Consider the following 18,682-nt stretch of genomic DNA (forward strand, 5'->3'; position numbering starts at 1 on the left):
GTCTCACCTGGCACCTTTATTACATACCTTTAGGCGCCAGGCAAAAATGTTTCTATTTAACTAGGTGCTTTACTGATTACTGTTCTATGGCTTTTTAACTGTGTTTGTAGGAGGGCACTTAATGGTTTGTTATTGTTTTAGTATGTCTTTTGTGTTTTCATTTTGTATTTTTATGTTGTGAACTGAATGTAATTTTATTTTACATGTTGTAAACCATTCCATGATGAAGGGCAGTACAGAAATTTGAGTAAATAGAACAAACTGGACCTAGGCTATAAATGAAAAGATGACCCAGAATCATTCCTTGGAAATTCCCAGGAAATTGGCCCAGGAACATCTGGGGAAAAGTCTATGTTTTAGCAGAAAACTCATTACGTGGCCAGGAACAAGTCATTCTCCCCATCTGTAAAACGGAAATAATACTGGCCACCAGGCAGAGATGTTATGAAACAGTTATCAACTTACTCTGAATGCCAAAAATGCTCAAATATATGAACTCTGTATTAAACACAAAGTAATTTAGTAGAAAAGATGTTTAATATGTATTTCTTATCTTTTATGAAGAGGAAGAACTACATTCACACAATAATGGATTTTTCCTTCACACATGTATTCTCTTGCTGCGTTAGAATGAATATCAAAGTAAACATTGCCCGAAACACTGCTCTGATAGAACACACACCCCAACTGAGAAGATACTGCATGTGCAAAGCAGGTGAGCTCTGCTGCAGGAGCCTGGTGTGGAAAGTGGAAGTCGGTACCCAATATTCAAAGTTACACAAGAGCAACCCCTGCCCCTCCTGCACACTATGCAAAATGTTTTCCAACACCAACCACCTGTTAGGCAAGGGTGAGGTTAAGGAAGCAAAAGCTCAACTGGGAGCCTCCACAACCCTACAACTATTCGACATCTCACAGCTTCTCAATATGTGATAAGCTCTGTCAGCTTGGACTGCCTAACCCAGAGACAGGCACAACATTTTTTTCTGCCATCGCAGGCTGCTGTATCAGGGACATGTGGTATATGGCAGTCATGCATCACTGACAAACACATCTGTCAATTTGCATTCATGAAAACGATCAATTTATATTCCTCTAACCCCCACCCCCATTTACAAAACGAATTCTCTCAAAAGGAGCAAGAACAAGCCATGGTGGTACATGAATAAAAGTATTACTTTTGGCTTGAAGCCTTAGGGGTGCGGAGAGGAACAGGATTGAAGGACAGAGGTTTTACATTTAAGGTTCAATACAATTAGGCCTTTTTTTAAACAGTCATAAAAATAGACACAAATCTGTTAATAAACTAACCGCCCGTAACAAGTGTTGCTCTTTATACAAGAAGAAAAGGAGAAAGCAGCCCTTTCCTTAGTTCATTCTCTTTTTCTTGTCTCTCTGGACAGGAGGGGTGGGGCTGTGGAATTTTTGCTATTCATTCCTCTTCACGAAGAGAAGAAAATCCGATTTCTGCTTTGCGACACTCCACAATAAGGCACTAACCCATTAAGTAGCCCCTAGAGGACAAAGGGAATATTTGAACAGGAAGGGAGGAATATATTACTGATTGTTTGCTCTTCACCAGGGTGGGTTACAACATTTTAAAATATGTTAAAAACAGTTGCGATTACTCACAATTGCAAAAGCTACAATCACCAAAAATAGGGTGGGTTCTTAAAGTATACATTTCAGGTGTCAAAGGCATTCACTGAAAACTGTATAATGGAAGTTGCCAGAGTGGATAGGGCGTTTCAGAACTTAGGGACTGCCACAGAGAACACCCTTTCCTGGGCCATCACCACCTGGAGTTTCTGAGAGGGGTAGAGCTACCAAGAGGGCCTCCTCTGCTGATCTTAACACCCAGGACAGTGAAGGAGGCAGTCTTTCAGATATTTGGGGTGGGAGTGCTTTAGGGCTTAAAACACTAACGTAAGCATCTTTTATAAAATAAAAGAATCACTACATAAGTATAGGAAGCCACCCTACACACCAGATACTTCTGTGTAGGAAACCATCTGTGGGTCATATTTAATTATTGTACTCTCATGTGCTTGCTTCAGGTTTACATTGCTGGAAGTCATGGTTAGCGACATGATCTACATATATAATAAATTTGATGGTAATAAACATTGATGGTAAATGTTCCTTAAATCATTCTTGGTTTCCTTCTGAACTTTAAAGCTAGCCACAGGACTCTGCCTCAATCTCCCTCAAACTGGGGATAAAACTGATCTCCCTTGCAGGATTACTGTAAACAATATTAGTTGTTTGTGATATCCCTTTTACAACAGTACTTATATAGCTTTTCCAATAAATAGTATTGATTCCCTCATCTCAGACAATGTAGTCCGTTTAAAAAATAATAATAATAATTCAGATTTCATGGCCTGGCATCTTTCAATATTATGATTACTCCTCCAAAGTAGACATTTGCTTGTCTATTAAAAAAAACACCTCCGGTGTAATTCACACAGCTCCAAACAATGTTTTAAAAACACGAGAAAAGACCTTGCCATACCTTTATTTTCCCCTTAGTACTTACCATATTTTTCGCTCCATAAGACACACTTTTTTCCTCCTAAAAAGTAAGGGGAAATGTCTGTGCATCTTATGGGGCGAATGCATGGTCCCTGGAGCCGAATTGCGTAGGGGCCAAAAGCAGATCGTGCTCTCTTATTTACAAAGAGAGAAGGGGGTGTTGAAAGGAAGCTGCTGAACAGCTGTTCAGCAACTGATCGGGAGAGAGATAAGGCTCCCTTTCCAGCCCCGCCCCCTTGCCTGGGCCTCCATTGTTGAATGCAGAGGGAGGCTGTTTGTTTCCCCAGTGACATGTGACTGGCTGATTAGATTATCTGTCTGGAAACTGTAGAAATGGCTGTAGGACTAGAAGCTGCAGAACTGTGAGTTAAACCCCATAAGAACGGGGCTTCTCCCTTTGCAAAAAAAGCTGCACCACTTTCAGCTGATCCTCAAAAAGCAGGGCTTTTCCCTTTGCAATAAAAGCTGCACCACTTTCAGCTGATACTCAAAAAAGTAGGGCTTTCCCCCCTTCCTCCTCTAAAAACTAGGTGCGTCTTATGGAGCGAAAAATACGGTATTTCATTTTTGGATTGTGATAAAGATTAAAAGTAGAGGTCGAAAATCATAGGAGAAACAATTTACTTACGGTAATTTCATCCTCATGAATACTCTGGCCATAAAGAAACTCAACAGGACACTGACAAATCCAATAAAAAGCAGCAGAAATCTGTTCAGCTTTGGGATATTTGGTGCATTAGAACGGTCCAATATTATAAAGCCAAGGCCTCCCATTGTGAAGAGGAAGCTGGAAGCGAGCCCTTCCATAATGTACTGTCCATTTACTCTGCATACAAGACAAGGAAATATTTTAGTTTGAACAGCAGTGCTACAGATTATCTGGCTAATCTGTCACATTGTATAAAGTTCACAAACATAGGTGCATGTATATATTCTACTCTCACACACAAGAAAAACAGTCATCATGATACAGCGGAAGGTAGAAAATAAAAGAAATGATCAGTGTCACATTACAGGAAAACCTGCTTCCTCTTTGAAACCATTAGAGACATGATGCTATTAAACAAAGATGAGAAGTTCCCAAAAGCAGTGCAGATAGCTACCATACCCAGAGCTCTATAATTTACTGTGAAGCAATCCCATCCAACTTCTGGCTATTCCTTCAGCTATAACTATCAACACACACAGAGCCCGATTTCTTTCCAGAATATGTCAGGCACTTATTACTGGTTTTCCCTTTGCCATGGTACTTATTGTTGCTTTAGATCCCTAGTCCCCAAATAGGATGGCCCTACAACTCCTTGTAGGGACACGGGTGGCACTGTGGCCTAAACCACAGAGCCTAGGGCTTGCCGATTGGAAGGTCAGCGGTTTGAATCCCCACAACGGGGTGAGCTCCCGTTGCTCGGTCTCTGCTCCTGCCAACCTAGCAGTTCTAAAGCAAGTCAAAGTGCAACTAGATGAATAGGTACCACTTCAGTGGGAAAGTAAACGGCGTTTTCATGCGCTGCTCTGGTTCGCCAGAAGCAGCTTAGTCATGCTGGCCACATGACCCGGAACCTGTACGCCGGCTCCCTTGGCTAGTAAAGCGAGATGAGCACCGCAACCCCAGAGTCGTCTGCAACTGGACCTAACAGTCAGGGGTCCCTTTACATTTACAACTCCTTGCAGCTACATATGGTGTGTATTCTCTGACAATTAGTTTCAATGACTATTAACTCAGACAGCAGGAGGACTGTCTACTAAGTTAAACAACTTAATTTAAAATGATGCTAGTGTTTCTATTCATTTTTGTAGCTTGGTAAAGCTACAATGAGCTTTGATCACAATGTTCTAACAGCCAGCTCAACATGTAAACAGCAGTTCACTGTCAAAATACTCCCTTGTAATCTTTAGAGAAATGCATTTTGCTAGTATCGAGTATATTTTCTACCTGTAAGCCAAGAAGGCCACAGGCCTCTGGTGCCCATGTTCATCTGTCATTGAGCCAACACTGGGAGGTTCTACAATCACATCATAAATGATTCCTACAGAGAGGGAAAAATGTAAATTTAGTTGGAAAGCACGCACATACACAAGTACACCACATTCCGTAAGCCTAAAGGTAGAAAGAAAGTCGGAAGTTCATGATGTAAGGTCTTTTGTATGTGAAAAACATGGTGGGCTGCATTTAGTTTTAGACATACAAAAGTGTGAAGTAGAGTACACAGCTACTATTACCATATCACAAGTTTCAGGGAGAATGAGGAGGGCTGTGGTTGTGTAGCTTACAACAATCCTCCAATGCAATCCACCATTATTACCAATGCACTTACATGCGTGTACAATGCAATAAATGGTTTACAACAATCCTGTAATACAGCTCAATTATTAATACTTCAGGTTGCAGTCCAGTCTATTTTCTCTCCAGCTCTGCTGAAAGACCAGCTCAATCAGGAGTCTCCCTCAGCTGCAATATAGCAGCACCCACTCCATATTGCCGGGCTGCACAGCAAAGGGAGGCAGCACTGCAGAGCCTCTAGAGCAGGGGTCAGCAAACTTTTTCAGCAGGGGGCCGGTCCACTGTCCCTCAGACCTTGTGGGGGGCCGGACTATATTTTGAAAAAAAATATGAACAAATTCCTATGCCCCACAAATAACCCAGAGATGCATTTTAAATAAAAGCACACATTCTACTCATGTAAAAACACCAGGCAGGCCCCACAAATAAGCCAGAGATGCATTTTAAATAAAAGGACACATTCTACTCGTGTAAAAACACGGATTCCCGGATCATCCGCAGGCCGGATTTAGAAGGCGACTGGGCCGCATCCGGCCCCTGGGCCTTAGTTTGGGGACCCCTGCTCTAGAGACCTGCAGCTTTTGGTTCCTCCTCTCCTTTCAGTTACTTGCTGTGGTCTAAACCACTTACCGGTAGCCTCTTGGGCTTGCTGATTGAAAGGTTGAGTGCAATGGGGTGAGCTCCAGTTGCTCTGTCCCAGCTCCTGCCAACCTAGCAGTTTGATAGCACACCAGTGCAAGTAGATAAATAGGTACCGCTGCAGCAGGAAGGTAAACGGTGTTTCTGTGAGCTCTGGTTTGCGTTGTGGTATTCCGTTGCACCAGAAGCGGTTTAGTCCTGTTGGCCACATGACCCAGAAAGCTGTCTGTGGAAAAACGCTGGCTCCCTTGGCCTGAAGCGAGATGAGTGTCGCAACCCCATAGTCACCTTTGACTGAACTTAACCATCCTTTAACCCCCCCTTTTTAACCTTACCTGTGACAACCACTCGTCACAAAGGGCCAATTTCCAACTTAGAATGGGCCCACAAATCCCTCTCTCCAGACCACACTGCCCAGACCACCACCCCTCACACCAGCCTAGTGCTTTCATAGGACCATAGTATTGGGAGTCCGAAGATCATCAGGTTCAACCCCCTGCAATGCTCGGCTGGGGTGTGTCTTTAGAAACTTTCAAATATGCCAGCCAATGGTGCTATAGTGGACAGTGTCAAACTAGAACCTGGGAGGCCAGGGTCTGATACCCTGCTCAGCCCTGAAGCTCATCAAGTGACCCAGTGGGCCAGTCACTGTGCCTCTCAGCCTTAGCTACCTTATGGCATTGTTGTGGGGATACAAATAAGAGGGGTTGGGAAGTGGTTTGTTGCAGGGATTCCTCAAGAAGGAATGCCACCTCAAACTCCTTAGAGGGAAAAGGCTTCAGGGCATAAACAAATAATAAAAGAAATTAACGAAATGGAACAGTAGCATTTCTGCACCCGTCCCTGGGTCACTTTCATTTGCTAGTGTCTCTGGGGCTTTACTAAAACAATTAATACAGAAACACCCCTTCCATAGCAAGGCACAACTCAAGACCACCCTGGCAGGCGAACGGGAAGCCTGGCGAGAGACCCATTTGCTTTTCATGCCTTTCCCCCACACGTTTGCCTTTTTTCACTCCTAAATGGAAGATTACAAATAGAATAAGGGGCAACGAAGAAAGAACGGAAATGGTTTATTGAATATTTACAAAGGGATTGTAAACAGGTAAGAACACTGGCAGGATTACTGTAATAATAACCTGCAGTTTTCATAAGAGTATATCTTTAAGGTATATGAATGAATGAACAAATTAAGTGACCGTAAATTCGGATATGCAGAAAATATTAAAAAATCAATTTAGGTAAAGGGACCCCTGACCGTTAGGTCCAGTCGCAGACCACTCTGGGGTTGCAACGCTCATCTCGCTTTATTGGCCAAGGGCGCCGGCGTACAGCATCCGGGTCATGTGGCCAGCATGACTAAGCCGCTTCTGGAAAACCAGAGCAGCGCATGGAAACGCCGTTTACCTTCCCGCCGGAGTGGTACCTATTTATCTACTTGCACTTTGACGTGCTTTCAAACTGCTAGGTTGGCAGGAGCAGGGACCGAGAAACGGGAGCTCACCCCATTGCGGGTATTCGAACCGCCAACCTTCTGATCAGCAAGCCCTAGGCTCTGTGGTTTAGACCACAGCGCCATCCGCATCCCCAAAAAATCAATTTAAGGAATCGCAAAAAGAGGGGAGGAAAGGAAGTAGAGTTTTGAAATGTTAAAATGACTGTAAATTAATTGAGGCATAAACCTGAAAATTATATGAATATGGGGCAACGGAGGAGGTAGGAATGAGCTGCGCGTGTGCATTTGCGTGTATTTTTGTTTGCGCGTGTATTTTTGTGCGCGCCTGAAGGCCCACTGCGCAGAGCCTCCCGTCGTTCCCAAGGGAATTACCGCCCGTGATGAGGAAGTACGACACCACCACCAGCGCGTAGACCGTCATGGCCGAGGGCATGTGCACCCAGCTCGGCTTCTTCAGCTTGATGTTGGGGCACTCCAGCACCGCGAACGGAACCCGGTAGAGCGTCTCCATGTCGACGGCCCGCCTGTCCCGTCTCCTCAGGCCACGAACTCCCCTGGTCTCCCAACGGCAGCTTACCCCCGCGCATGCGCCGTTACGGAAACGATCGGCTCTTCGGGGCCACCGTCCGTACGATAACGAAAGCTGAGGCGGTTACTAGCTGGGTCCTGCAAGGGAAACAATACAAACACGTCTCATGAGAGAGGGGAAGGAAAATAACAGTGTGCCGCGTAAACGAAACCCAAAACGAATAAATGTGGAGAAAAATGAATCTGAATGCGGCACGTTATCAATATGGTTTTTAAGGCTCCTGCGGCGTGCGGTAAGGAGCGGCTGGGAGAGGATACTGATCTGCCGAGTCCTGGCAACGCTCAACGTGGCTTTCTAAACGGGTAGACGTGGCCCTGCCAGGACGCGCGCAAGCCACGCCCCTTCAAGTAAGCCGCGCCCACATTCCAAGTAGAAGCTGCCAGCTGCTACGTCACACCCTCCATCTTACTATTTTGTGCAGTATTTATTAGAAGGAAACTCCGCTTAATCTTAAAAAGGGCACAATACTTTTTCTTTTCTTGCAACCGACTAAGGAGCCATCTGCAGTGGCAGTATCATATTGCATTAAACAATCATGGGTGTCCCCAAACAATCCTGGGAACTGTAGTTTTTTAAGGGTGTTAAAAGACCTCTATTATCCTCAAAGAGCCAGAGTGGTTTAATGATCCATTCGTCTTGACAGGGAACTCTGAAATTGTAGTTCTCTGAGCCGGGTTTCCTACCAATTCTCAGCACCCTTAACAAACTAAAATCCCCAGAATTCTTTGGAGAAAACCATGGTTGTTTGACTTTTAAAATGTGGCTCCTTTGGGGGGTGGGTAATTATTGCGTTATTGCTTTTATTTATATTTTATATACTGTGATATTTTTATATGAACTGCCCTGAGACCTCTGGGCATAGGGCGGTATATAAAAATAATATGCATGATGCTGTTTTAAATGTACAGAGCAGATGGGGCATAACATGGCATTATCTCTCGAAAAGGCTTTGCTGATCTAGGCCCCTTCTAAACATTTTTTTAAAAAATCTACAACTCGCATAGATCCCAGTCAGTGTTGCTAATGGACAGCGACACTGGGAGTTGTATTCCCAAATAATTGCCAGACGCTTGGTTGGCAACGGCTGTCCTGGGAACAGTGGTTTCCATATTTTTTTCTGTCAAACCACTTGAAAAGGCTGAGGATGTTGGTGGAAAACTTAATGATTTTTATGCCTTTTGCAGGAGTTGGAATGTGCTGCACTAAGTGCTGTATGGTTTTTAGCCACATTAAGGTAAAGGTAAAGGGACCCCTGACCATCAGGTCCAGTCGTGTCCGACTCTGGGGTTGCGGCGCTCATCTCGCTCTATAGGCCGAGGGAGCCGGCGTTTGTCCGTAGACAGCTTCCGGGTCATGTGGCCAGCATGACAAAGCTGCTTCTGGCGAACCAGGGCAGCGCACGGAAACGCCGTTTACCTTCCCGCTGGAGCGGTCCCTATTTATCTACTTGCACTTTGACATGCTTTCGAACTGCTAGGTGGGCAGGAGCTGGGACCGAGCAATGGGAGCTCACCCCGTGGCAGGGATTCGAACTGCCGACCTTCTGATCAGCAAGCCCTAGGGTCAGTGGTTTAACCCACAGCGCCACCTGGGTCCCTTTAGCCACATTATGGACCACCTAAATGAAGCTCATGAACCACTGTTCAAGAACCCCCCTGCCCTGGAAAAACATCCAATTTCATCCACTTGCTGCTCAGTTATCCTTCACTATTTATAAACCTTAGAGCAGAACAAGGCAGTAGAATTTCGAGCTAAGGATTTCAAAGGTCAAGATCAGAACTAAGAATTGAGCAGTGAAGCATATTGACCGTATGTGAAACTCCCTTCATACTGGTTTTTAAAGACAGTCTCAAATACAGCACATTAAAGTCACCTAGCCTTAATGTTACTAGAGCAGTGTTTTTCAACTTTTTTTGGGCAAAGGCACGCTTGTTTCATGAAAAAAATCACGAGGCACACCACCATTAGAAAATGTTAAAAAAAAAATAACTCTGTGCCTATATTGACTATATAAAAAGTAATTCTCTTGAATTTTTCCCACAGCACACCAGGCAACATCTCGCGGCACACTAGTGTGCCGCGGAACAGTGGTTGAAAAACACTGTACTAGAGCATGAATAACTTTGGGCAAACTCTCTTGAGAAAGGGTGCAGTTGGTACACCATTAGAATGGTCAGGTAGTAGAGGGAACAGTAAAGAGTCCTTGTGTAATTTTGCCTAGAATAATCTCTGGGGGTGTTGAACAAGACTTCTTGGGTTTCATAACCTTTATGGTTTGTGCTTAATGTTTCACCTGCTGCTTGGATTTAAAACACATTAATGATATTTATATGGGGGTATTATAATTCTGTGACTTTCTGTGCATGAGTACCTGCTTTGACTTCTTGTTTCTTTCAAAAGAAAGAATATATAAATTGATTATTTTAAAAATACTAACCAGATGACAAAATTAGTGATAGTAATTGCAGTTGATAAGAATAGCCACAGCATGGCAGAGTTGCTCTCTAAGAGCAAGCCCCCTCTCTAACTTGAATCTTCTTTTACAGGTAGGTAGCCGTGTTGGTCTGCCATAGTAAAAAAAAAATCAAAAAAAAAATCCTTCCAGTAGCACCTTAGAGACCAACTAAGTCTGTTCTTGGTATGAGCTTTCGTGTGCATATGAAAGCTCATACCAAGAACAAACTTAGTTGGTCTCTAAGGTGCTACTGGAAGGAATTGTTTATTTTTTATTTTGTTTTGAATCTTCTTTGTTGCTCAGCTTGTCAACGCATCTATGTCTTTGCCAGAATGTACAGGATCAATATACATGTGGAACTTCATAATTAAAGATGCAGTTTTCAAGATTGAAATTAAGGTTAATGAGTTACATCTGGGTTGTTGTTTTTTTTAAGCAGAGTCAGCAGAGGGGAATAGCCAGTACAACACCCAAACCATTAGTGGCTAACTGGTGGTCCTCCAGCTGTTAACTAGACTCCCAACCCCAGCCACCATAACTGTGAGCTACAGCTCAGCCTGCCCCCTCCCCCCCGTGATTAAATAGCATTTTGGAAGTACAAACTTCAAGAAATTGTCAGGTGTATAAACATTTTATACTCAAATCATTATTTCCATCACCCACAAGATTTTCAATAAGCTAAGGAGTTAGTATACAGTACTAATATAAAGTTTTAAATTACTGAACAAAGAGGATTTGGTGCATTCGGCTATTTAGGTTTAGGTGGCTGTCTCAACCCATCAAATGTTGAATTGCTCTGTTTATACCCAGAAGAGTGGTGGATGACACCATCTGTTTAAAAGGCTATCTCTTTCCACCACATTCAGCAGTTACACTTTCCTGGGTCAATTTAAAGCCATTTCCTCTTTTAAAAACCAGTTTTCCCTTTCTCATTAGAATTAACAGAAAAGGCTCTGCTTAAACTACTTTAACATGCAACTCACAAGCTGAGGTAGTTTACTTTTAGCATGCCCTGCAGCATCACTCTTCTACTCCCAATGTTCTTCATAAATTCAAAACAAAATTAGAGGCATATTAATAGGGCTTTTTCATTAAACATTAAGCTTCTCCTCCCGTCTCCGAAAATCACCCGTTTATTTAAAAAATTCTACTGAAGCCAATTAAACTTTCATCATGTAAACGAATTAAGATTCAGGAGTTAGAATAAACAAGCAACCGTCAGATTTTAACCCTTTCCCTCGCACAAGAAGACACCTCCTGGGAGCAACCGCACCTCCCGTCATTGGGCAACTATGTTCAGATACACTTTTGCTAGTGTCAAAATCTCCAACCTCTTCCATACCTAGTGTATTTTCCCCAGCTAGACTGGTTGCTCCCAGGCACTGACCATGCTGCAAAAACCACAGTTGAAGCTGGCACTTCCACATGTGCTGAGCCATTGTTAGATTCAAATGAAAAATATTAGTGGACATTTAAATGAGTCTACATTCACTAAGAAGTATGAGTTTTGCCTTTTCAGAAAGCTGGTAAACAAAGCTAATTCCACCTGAGAAAACAATTGTGTATTAGCTCCACATGCTCTTTCCAAAAATTGTGACACTTATTGAGCTTGTTTATAGGAAAACGAAGGCTGCAACCCTAGTCAAATTTAGGAATTACTGCAAGTCCTATTGAAATGTATGGAAATTACCTTCAAGCAGAAATTAGCAAATGTTATAGACTACTAAACTTGATGGTAAATCATCTTAAACTATGTGCAAATGTTTTTCATCCATTCATTTATCCTCTGTCATTTTAAGACTTCTATGAGCAGGTCTTTAAAAAAAAGCACTCTGGTACCTCATTGCATTATAGATGTAACCATAATGGTGCTTATGTAGATGAGAGCTGTCATGTATTTTTTGTTAGGTCTGCCTTGATATTGCAGCAGTCTTTGGTCTTTTAATCAGCGGGGCATATAAGCGTTTTCTTAATGCCTGCACTGTTTTTACCACTAGCAAGGCTTTTATCAGATTGTAGTGATTATTCTAAATCATCTTTCTTGTTCACTCAAATGCAATTTAATAAATTAGCTACTTCTTGGTTTTTGACCTCATCTGCTTGTTAAGAACTGAAGATACGACACACTCAAAATTTAAGATTAGGAGCAAGATCTCCTTTCCAAAACATCATCATTTAATTACGGTGCTGTCCAACAGCTTTTAATTCAAGCTAAGTCTAACCGAATACTTGCAGAAAAGGTTAAGCAGACACCCGTCTTACTTTTTTCATCGATTAAGTAACGTTTGTTGGAAATGTAAAAATGTGGAAGGTACCATTTATCATATGTGGTGGACATGCCCAAAGGTAAAGGCTTTCTGGGAGTTAATTTATAATGAACTTAAAAAAGTGATGAAAGTTACTTTCATTAAGAAACCAGAGGCCTTCCTGTTGGGCAAGACTAACCCAGGCAAGATAGAGGGTTTTTTATGTATGCCACAACAGCTGCTAGAATTTTGATTGCAAAAAACTGGAAAGATGAAGAGCTCCCGACTGTAGAAGAATGGCAGATGAAGTTAATGGACTTTATGGAACTCACTGAACTGACCGCGAAGCTCCGAGACCAGAGGGAGGAGAAGGTGCAAGAAGATTGGAAGAAATTTAAAAGACTATTTAAAAATTTGTGAAAAATTAATATTTGAAGCAGAATCAGTGAATATAAATGGCTTTAGTTATAAGACGTTAGGTAAAAATAGTATATTAGAAGTAATGATGAAAGATGTATGTTATTAAATGTAGCAATAAGTTATATGAAGTAAGTTGTTTGAAATTGTAATAAGAATAATGATGATTGATGGGAAATTAGTTACAAAGTTACTAAAGTAAATTAGAACTGAACGCAGTTGAGAGAACGGGGGAAGTCCCCCATTTAAGATTCAAAATTAGATTTAAACATTAAGCATTGAGTGTCCCAGTGTTCGTGGTTTAGGTATGTATAAGTTTCTTTTCTTTTCAATGTTTTCTTTTTTAGTTTTTTCTTTTTGTATCTGTTGTGTTTTTATTGTATTTGTGTGATTTATTGTGATTTGTTGTTTAATGTGGAAAATCAATATTTTTTTTTTAAAAAAATACTTTTTTCATTTTTCCTGACAAGAAAATCAGAAATGATACAAAAGTCAACTCACAATGGTTTTAAGGGTATTACTGAATAGTTCCTTTCTAAGACAGAAAGGGAATTAAGAACAGCTTATATAACCATTACAGTTCATGTATTTCACAAGTATCACAGAAAGTCTCTGGTTGCTTTCAGAAGTGCTCCAAGAGCCTAGAAGGTAAAGGTAAGCACCAAACAACTTACTGGTACCTTGCAAGATCCTACATAAATTATGGGATGTATCCAGTGCTGTGTGTGCCTAGATCTGCTAGTGCAACAGGAATCTCCTCCCTCACCCCATGCCCCGAACATCTGCTTTGGAGGGTTCTTTAACCTTCCAGAGATTTTGAGATTGCATGGGGGATTGGACAGACCAAGAGGAAGCTCCATTGCCTGCACAGTAGCTCACTGACCACCAGAGCTGATATTGGATATTGTCCTATATTTAGTTCTTTTAAAATCACTTATGGCAGAAGGGTACATTTTAAACAAAACCAAAAAATACCTTCAATTATTATACAAGTTCTGCCACGATACAAGCTAACTACATCCTCTTTCCCACAGTGGAAGTAAGCTGAAAACAACAAAACTCATACTAAAGATCAGTAGTTTTCATCGCTTTTGGCCCATGAGGCACATTTAGAAATCTAAGGAATTGTAATAAGCAGCAGAAATGCAGGAAATGCTGCCAAGCAACTACCCCTGCCAAATAATCCTTAACTATAAGTTAAAAATTGGGAGCGATGGGGTCCTGATGGATGGCAAAGGAAATGGCTAAGGTTGCCATGTCGAAGATTCCAGGCTTAACGGTGTCACAAAAGCATTCCCTCATGAAGGTTTCTAGCATATCCTAGGGAACCTAGCAAGATTGACTTAACCTGAAGGTGTGTGGTGATTTCCTTGCTCATGCTAATTTCTCCCAGTGGATCCTCATGCTCCTTGTTCCATGCAACTTGTTTAGGATATGTATTTAATGCTTTTTAAAAAAAAACCCGAAGAGAGTAATTAACACAACCCCCCACCCCTTACAACTCCAGAGTTCACTTCAATACTGAACATATTTGATAAATTCTACAGGAAAAAATCACTACACATGAAAGTTAAATCTTCATTTATTAGGCAGACAACACAAATTATCACTTTGATTTCTGACTCTGTGCTTGGGCCTTCAGCACCTTGACAACAATCTTCTGTTCCTCAATAAGGAATGCTCGTTTGATTCTAGAGAAAAAGGAAAACACTTGTTACTATTTCAGCATTGCTCATTAGTTATCACACAGGCTATATTCAGAGAAGCCTCCAAATCATGCTCTGAGAAATCAGAACCAAGCCCTGTGCTCGCTAGGTCCCTTGTCCCCTTAGTGCAGAAACTGTGGACACTGGTAATGGAGGAACAGATTGCATTGTTTCTCTTTTGCCCCCCACCCCTTACTCAACTGGAGGGAATTCCTGGTGACCGATGATGACCAGGTGAACAGTTAAATATGAAACAGCTTATGCTGCTGATTGCTCACAAGCTGACATGGCTGGAAGTCAAAATAAGCTATTTCATTCTGAGACAACAAGCAATAATCACTTAGTAAAATAAAATCCACAACACAATTTGTAAAATATACTTGTCTTCTGTTATTGGTATCTCAAGCAGGGATGAGTTAGGTTGGGTTTAAAAAAAAATCCATTTGTACAGCACAAATTTTAGTCCAGATTTCTACAGTAGCAAAGTTATTTATTTTTAAAAGACATTCCTACACTGCCTTTCACATCAAGTCACAAGGCGGTGGACAGCAACTTTAACATGCAAGCATCAACAACAGATATTATTTTAATCAGTGCTTAAAGGCCATTAAAGTTGTCTAAGCTCAGGGTAGAGGTGGCTGCATGAAGAAGTGGCCACCGCTAAGGAGTTACAAGAAAGAAACTAGACAGATATTTGAAACTAAGAATTATAATTATAAATTACCTGTCACGAACGCATTTAGCACACATGGAACCACCATAGGCTCTGCTAACATGCTTCTTTGTTTTTGAAAGCCTCATAAGAACTTTAGGGCGAACAGCACGAACCTGTAAGAAAAAAATACATTTGTATAACCCACAGTCTGCATGATTTGCAGTCTTAGGCTTGTTAAAAGACAATCAAATGAAGAGACAATGGGCTTATTATAGTATGAAGCACTCTTGTTCTGCTTGTGGGCCTCTCACGGGCATCTGGTTGGAGACTGAGACCAGGATGGACTAGATAGGCCTTATGTCTGTTGCAGCTGGGCTTTTATGTTCTTAAATAACTAAGACATTATAAGCAGCTAAGAACATGCACTTTGTTTTTTGAATGGCAGACACACATAATTTTCTAAGAACCAGGGAAAATTTTAAAGACAGTACTTTTACACTAAAATTGCTTTGCTACTTAGTGCTTCCCTTAAGCAACCTTCCACAACGTTGAGGAAATCAATTTTAAAGTCTTAGTTAAAACAATATCAAATATAGATATTCTCTTCAGATATTCACTTCAGTAAATGCAGACACTGTCAATAATTAATTTCTCTTTCATTTCTTCACTACCTGTTCACTTGCCATCTTCAGCCACATCAGAATTCAATTCTGTACTGTTACAAGACTGTATGCACACCATTATGTTAAAAATAGCAGCAGTTTATTAGCATGTTAATTTCAGCAGTAAAGCATTTCAATTCTGTAATATTGGTTCACTGCTATTACCATGAAATAAACTATTCCTTTTTTGTCACAATGTAAAAGCAATTGCTACTTAGTTGTGGTAAATAGAGGACACATGAAAGAGGCAACTCTACATAGCTAATTTTAGCTAAAATGGAAGAGGCATTTTCTGTTTCAGATCTACCTAGACACCACTGATTTTTCTATAATGCTTGAATCAAGATCAAGTGCAAAACAAACAACAAAAGGGGCACACTTATAGTTTCAGCTCTAAGATGCTATAGCAAATCACCCACATTGTTATAGTCCAACAGTGCATTAGGCACTGGCTTGAGCATCATGCCAACGATGAAATTACAAATGCATTAACAAGCAATTGCCTATGCAACGCTTCATAGATTTTTACAGGCAAGATGGGAAAATTTACCTAAGAGACACATATACCAGATTTTCCAATATAAATTGGGCAATGAACTAGAGTTCCTCTCTTTATCTAGGATGCTAGTCAACACAAGTAAAAGAGAATACACTTACACCACGAAGTCTTCCTGGGCACACGCCGCATGCAGACTTCGGTGCCTTGCCAACTTTCTTGGTGTACAAATAAACAATCCTGTTGCCTGGTGTCCGGGATCTGCATCAACCAAAGAAACAGTCATTTAATTTAAGTGTTATAAAATTTATTTAACAATAATACAATCATTTAATAGTAGGATTTTACTTACAGCCTGGTCTTGTTAGAGGCTGTGTTGTAGGACAACCTACGTCGGTATGTTAGACGCTGGACCATCGTGTCTAAACAAGGAAAGAAAATACAGAGAGAAGGCTGCATTCTAAGCAGAGTACGAAACAGAGAACACACACCCACAAAAAAACCCCCAAGTGCCAGTGTTAAATGATTATTCTGTCATTCAAATGAATGATAGAGGTAACATAGTTTCTCACCAATTTATCCTCACCACCACCCATAGCTGTCAACCTTTTCCTTTTTTGTGGGAAATTCCCTTATTATAGCATTGGGAAACAGCAGGGAGGGTTGACAGCTATGTATATAGCAGTGGGGAACAGCAGGGAGGGTTGACAGCTACGCCATCACCCTGTGGGGTATGCTTGGTAGGCTAAAAGAAATAATAACTGGCACATGAAAGTTCTTGCCAATTCAAGTCTCATACTTTATTTGGTATAATTAATATATTGCTTGATTGCAAAACAACAACACCCCAAAGCAGTTAGCCATTTTACCACAGTTACAGCAACACAGTTTGCAATCAAGGTGGTGTATGATCACATTTGCCATTCCTCCAATGAACTAAATGTATTGCTTTGGGTTTATTTAACTGTACCCTCAAAACAACCCTGGAAGGCCAGTGAAGCTTAGAGAGACAACAAGACTGGTGAACTTCATGGCAAAATTAAGTGCTGTACTTGAACTCTTACCCAAGCCAACGGTTCAGAAACCAAAGGCACAACACTCTTGCAGTTTGGTTTCTCCCCCCACCCCAACCGCCAATTACCCCGCATTTTAAAGGGAGAACATCTCAAAATCGATTCCCCGGTGATTCTACATGGAGAAGGAAGAGACCAAACCTAGATGCTAAGTAGTATGTCCTCGGCCCTTTCTTTCTCGCAGTGTAAACTGGGCATCGAACGCGCCGTTGGATAGGGAGAAATCACATTTTATTTAACCCCCCGCCCGAAAGCGCCCAGCCAAAGTGCGAGAGACCTGCAGAGCCCGCGATTATTCATAGCTCTGCGCGGCTCCGGAAGGCCTCGCTCAAGCCTGTGCGAGGCGGAGAGGCCTCCACGCAAGACTCCCACCCAGGCGCCGGCCTCTCCTGGCTTGCCCGCCGACATACACCCCTCGTCCTTCACCCCAAGTTCCCAGGAACCCACCGACGTACCCGCAAGGCCCGCTCAAGCCCTCCCTGCCGCGGATGGAAACAGATTAAGTCAAGCTCCCCGAAAGAGACAGACTAAATCGCTCTTACCTGGAGTGGGAGCCGGCACCGGAAGAGGAAGCAGACGCTGGCGCGCGGGTCAAAGTTCAAGCGCCAGAGCCAAGACCCGGAAGTGCGTCGACGTTGTTGCTAGGACGCCAAGGAGCAGACCGAACTGGGCGCCGCCATCTTGTACGGCAACTGCAGGAGGAGGAACCTGAGTGTTTTCTTGAACTTGGGAGGGAGGAGTTATGCAGTTTTCTTATTTTTACCCTTTGCCATGGTTCCCAGGGCATCTTGCAAAAAAATAAAATAAAACAACAGAATGAAAACATACTAAAAAAAAAAAAACCTGCAGTTTTAATACAGCGGCATAAAACAATTAAAACTAGTTCAAGTTTTAAAACCTGGTAAATGAAATGGCATTCAAATGATAACGGTGTAGTCACTTGTTTATAAAAATGCCTCTTCTCTGATCTTCCACGTCATCAACATGGGAGGCTTTTTTTGCAGGAAGATTAGTGATATGTGGTGGATTTTTTTCTGCAGAAAATGTTCCGCTTTTATACATGGCTTCATAAAATTATTTAGTAACATAATGAAAACACAATATACATTCCAGTTAAATTGGGGAAATGGAATGGAGACAATAATGTTAAAATCTAAAACTTGTAATTACCATTTTTCAGGAATTTTACACACTTATTAGGGAGTAAGCCTCAATGACGAGTGGAACTTTGAGTAAACATGCATAGGATTTTACTGTTAAAATATCTAGATAATATATGGGAAGTGTATGCTATTGAGGTACAATATCTTAAAATATTTACAACCATTCCAATAAAAATAATTTCCAAGTAAAGTTGTGCATTTTATTTTAGTAAGACATTTAAACTACACAGTGCATTTTATTGCTTTTCCTATTCCCCATTCAAATATTTTAGTTCAAGTACTTTTGGCTATTGGAGAAACTTTTCAGAT

The 18,682-nt window shown here is 41.6% G+C and overlaps 2 protein-coding genes across 3 annotated transcripts; both read right to left on the reverse strand.

Annotated features, from left to right (window-relative positions):
• Positions 1–518: 518 nt before the first annotated feature.
• Positions 519–7,456, reverse strand: OSTC (oligosaccharyltransferase complex non-catalytic subunit). The gene is made up of 4 exons (XM_033160261.1): positions 7,284–7,456; positions 4,469–4,562; positions 3,164–3,361; positions 519–1,514 (listed from the first exon to the last, which is right to left on the reverse strand). Exons 1-4 carry the CDS (start codon positions 7,420–7,422, stop codon positions 1,496–1,498), a joined length of 450 nt encoding a protein of 149 aa, XP_033016152.1. The 5' UTR covers positions 7,423–7,456; the 3' UTR covers positions 519–1,495.
• Positions 7,457–14,185: 6,729 nt separating this feature from the next.
• Positions 14,186–17,848, reverse strand: RPL34 (ribosomal protein L34). Of its 2 annotated transcripts, none has more exons than XM_033160833.1 (5): positions 17,753–17,848; positions 16,490–16,559; positions 16,299–16,398; positions 15,049–15,152; positions 14,186–14,309 (listed from the first exon to the last, which is right to left on the reverse strand). In XM_033160833.1, exons 2-5 carry the CDS (start codon positions 16,552–16,554, stop codon positions 14,225–14,227), a joined length of 354 nt encoding a protein of 117 aa, XP_033016724.1. In that variant the 5' UTR covers positions 16,555–16,559; positions 17,753–17,848; the 3' UTR covers positions 14,186–14,224. The 2 variants fall into 2 exon arrangements, with proteins under 2 accessions (XP_033016724.1, XP_033016725.1); XM_033160834.1 differs by lacking the exon at positions 17,753–17,848 and adding an exon at positions 17,666–17,751.
• Positions 17,849–18,682: the final 834 nt, after the last annotated feature.

Source organism: Lacerta agilis, chromosome 9, assembly GCF_009819535.1.
Source record: "Lacerta agilis isolate rLacAgi1 chromosome 9, rLacAgi1.pri, whole genome shotgun sequence".
Lineage (NCBI taxonomy): Eukaryota > Metazoa > Chordata > Lepidosauria > Squamata > Lacertidae > Lacerta > Lacerta agilis.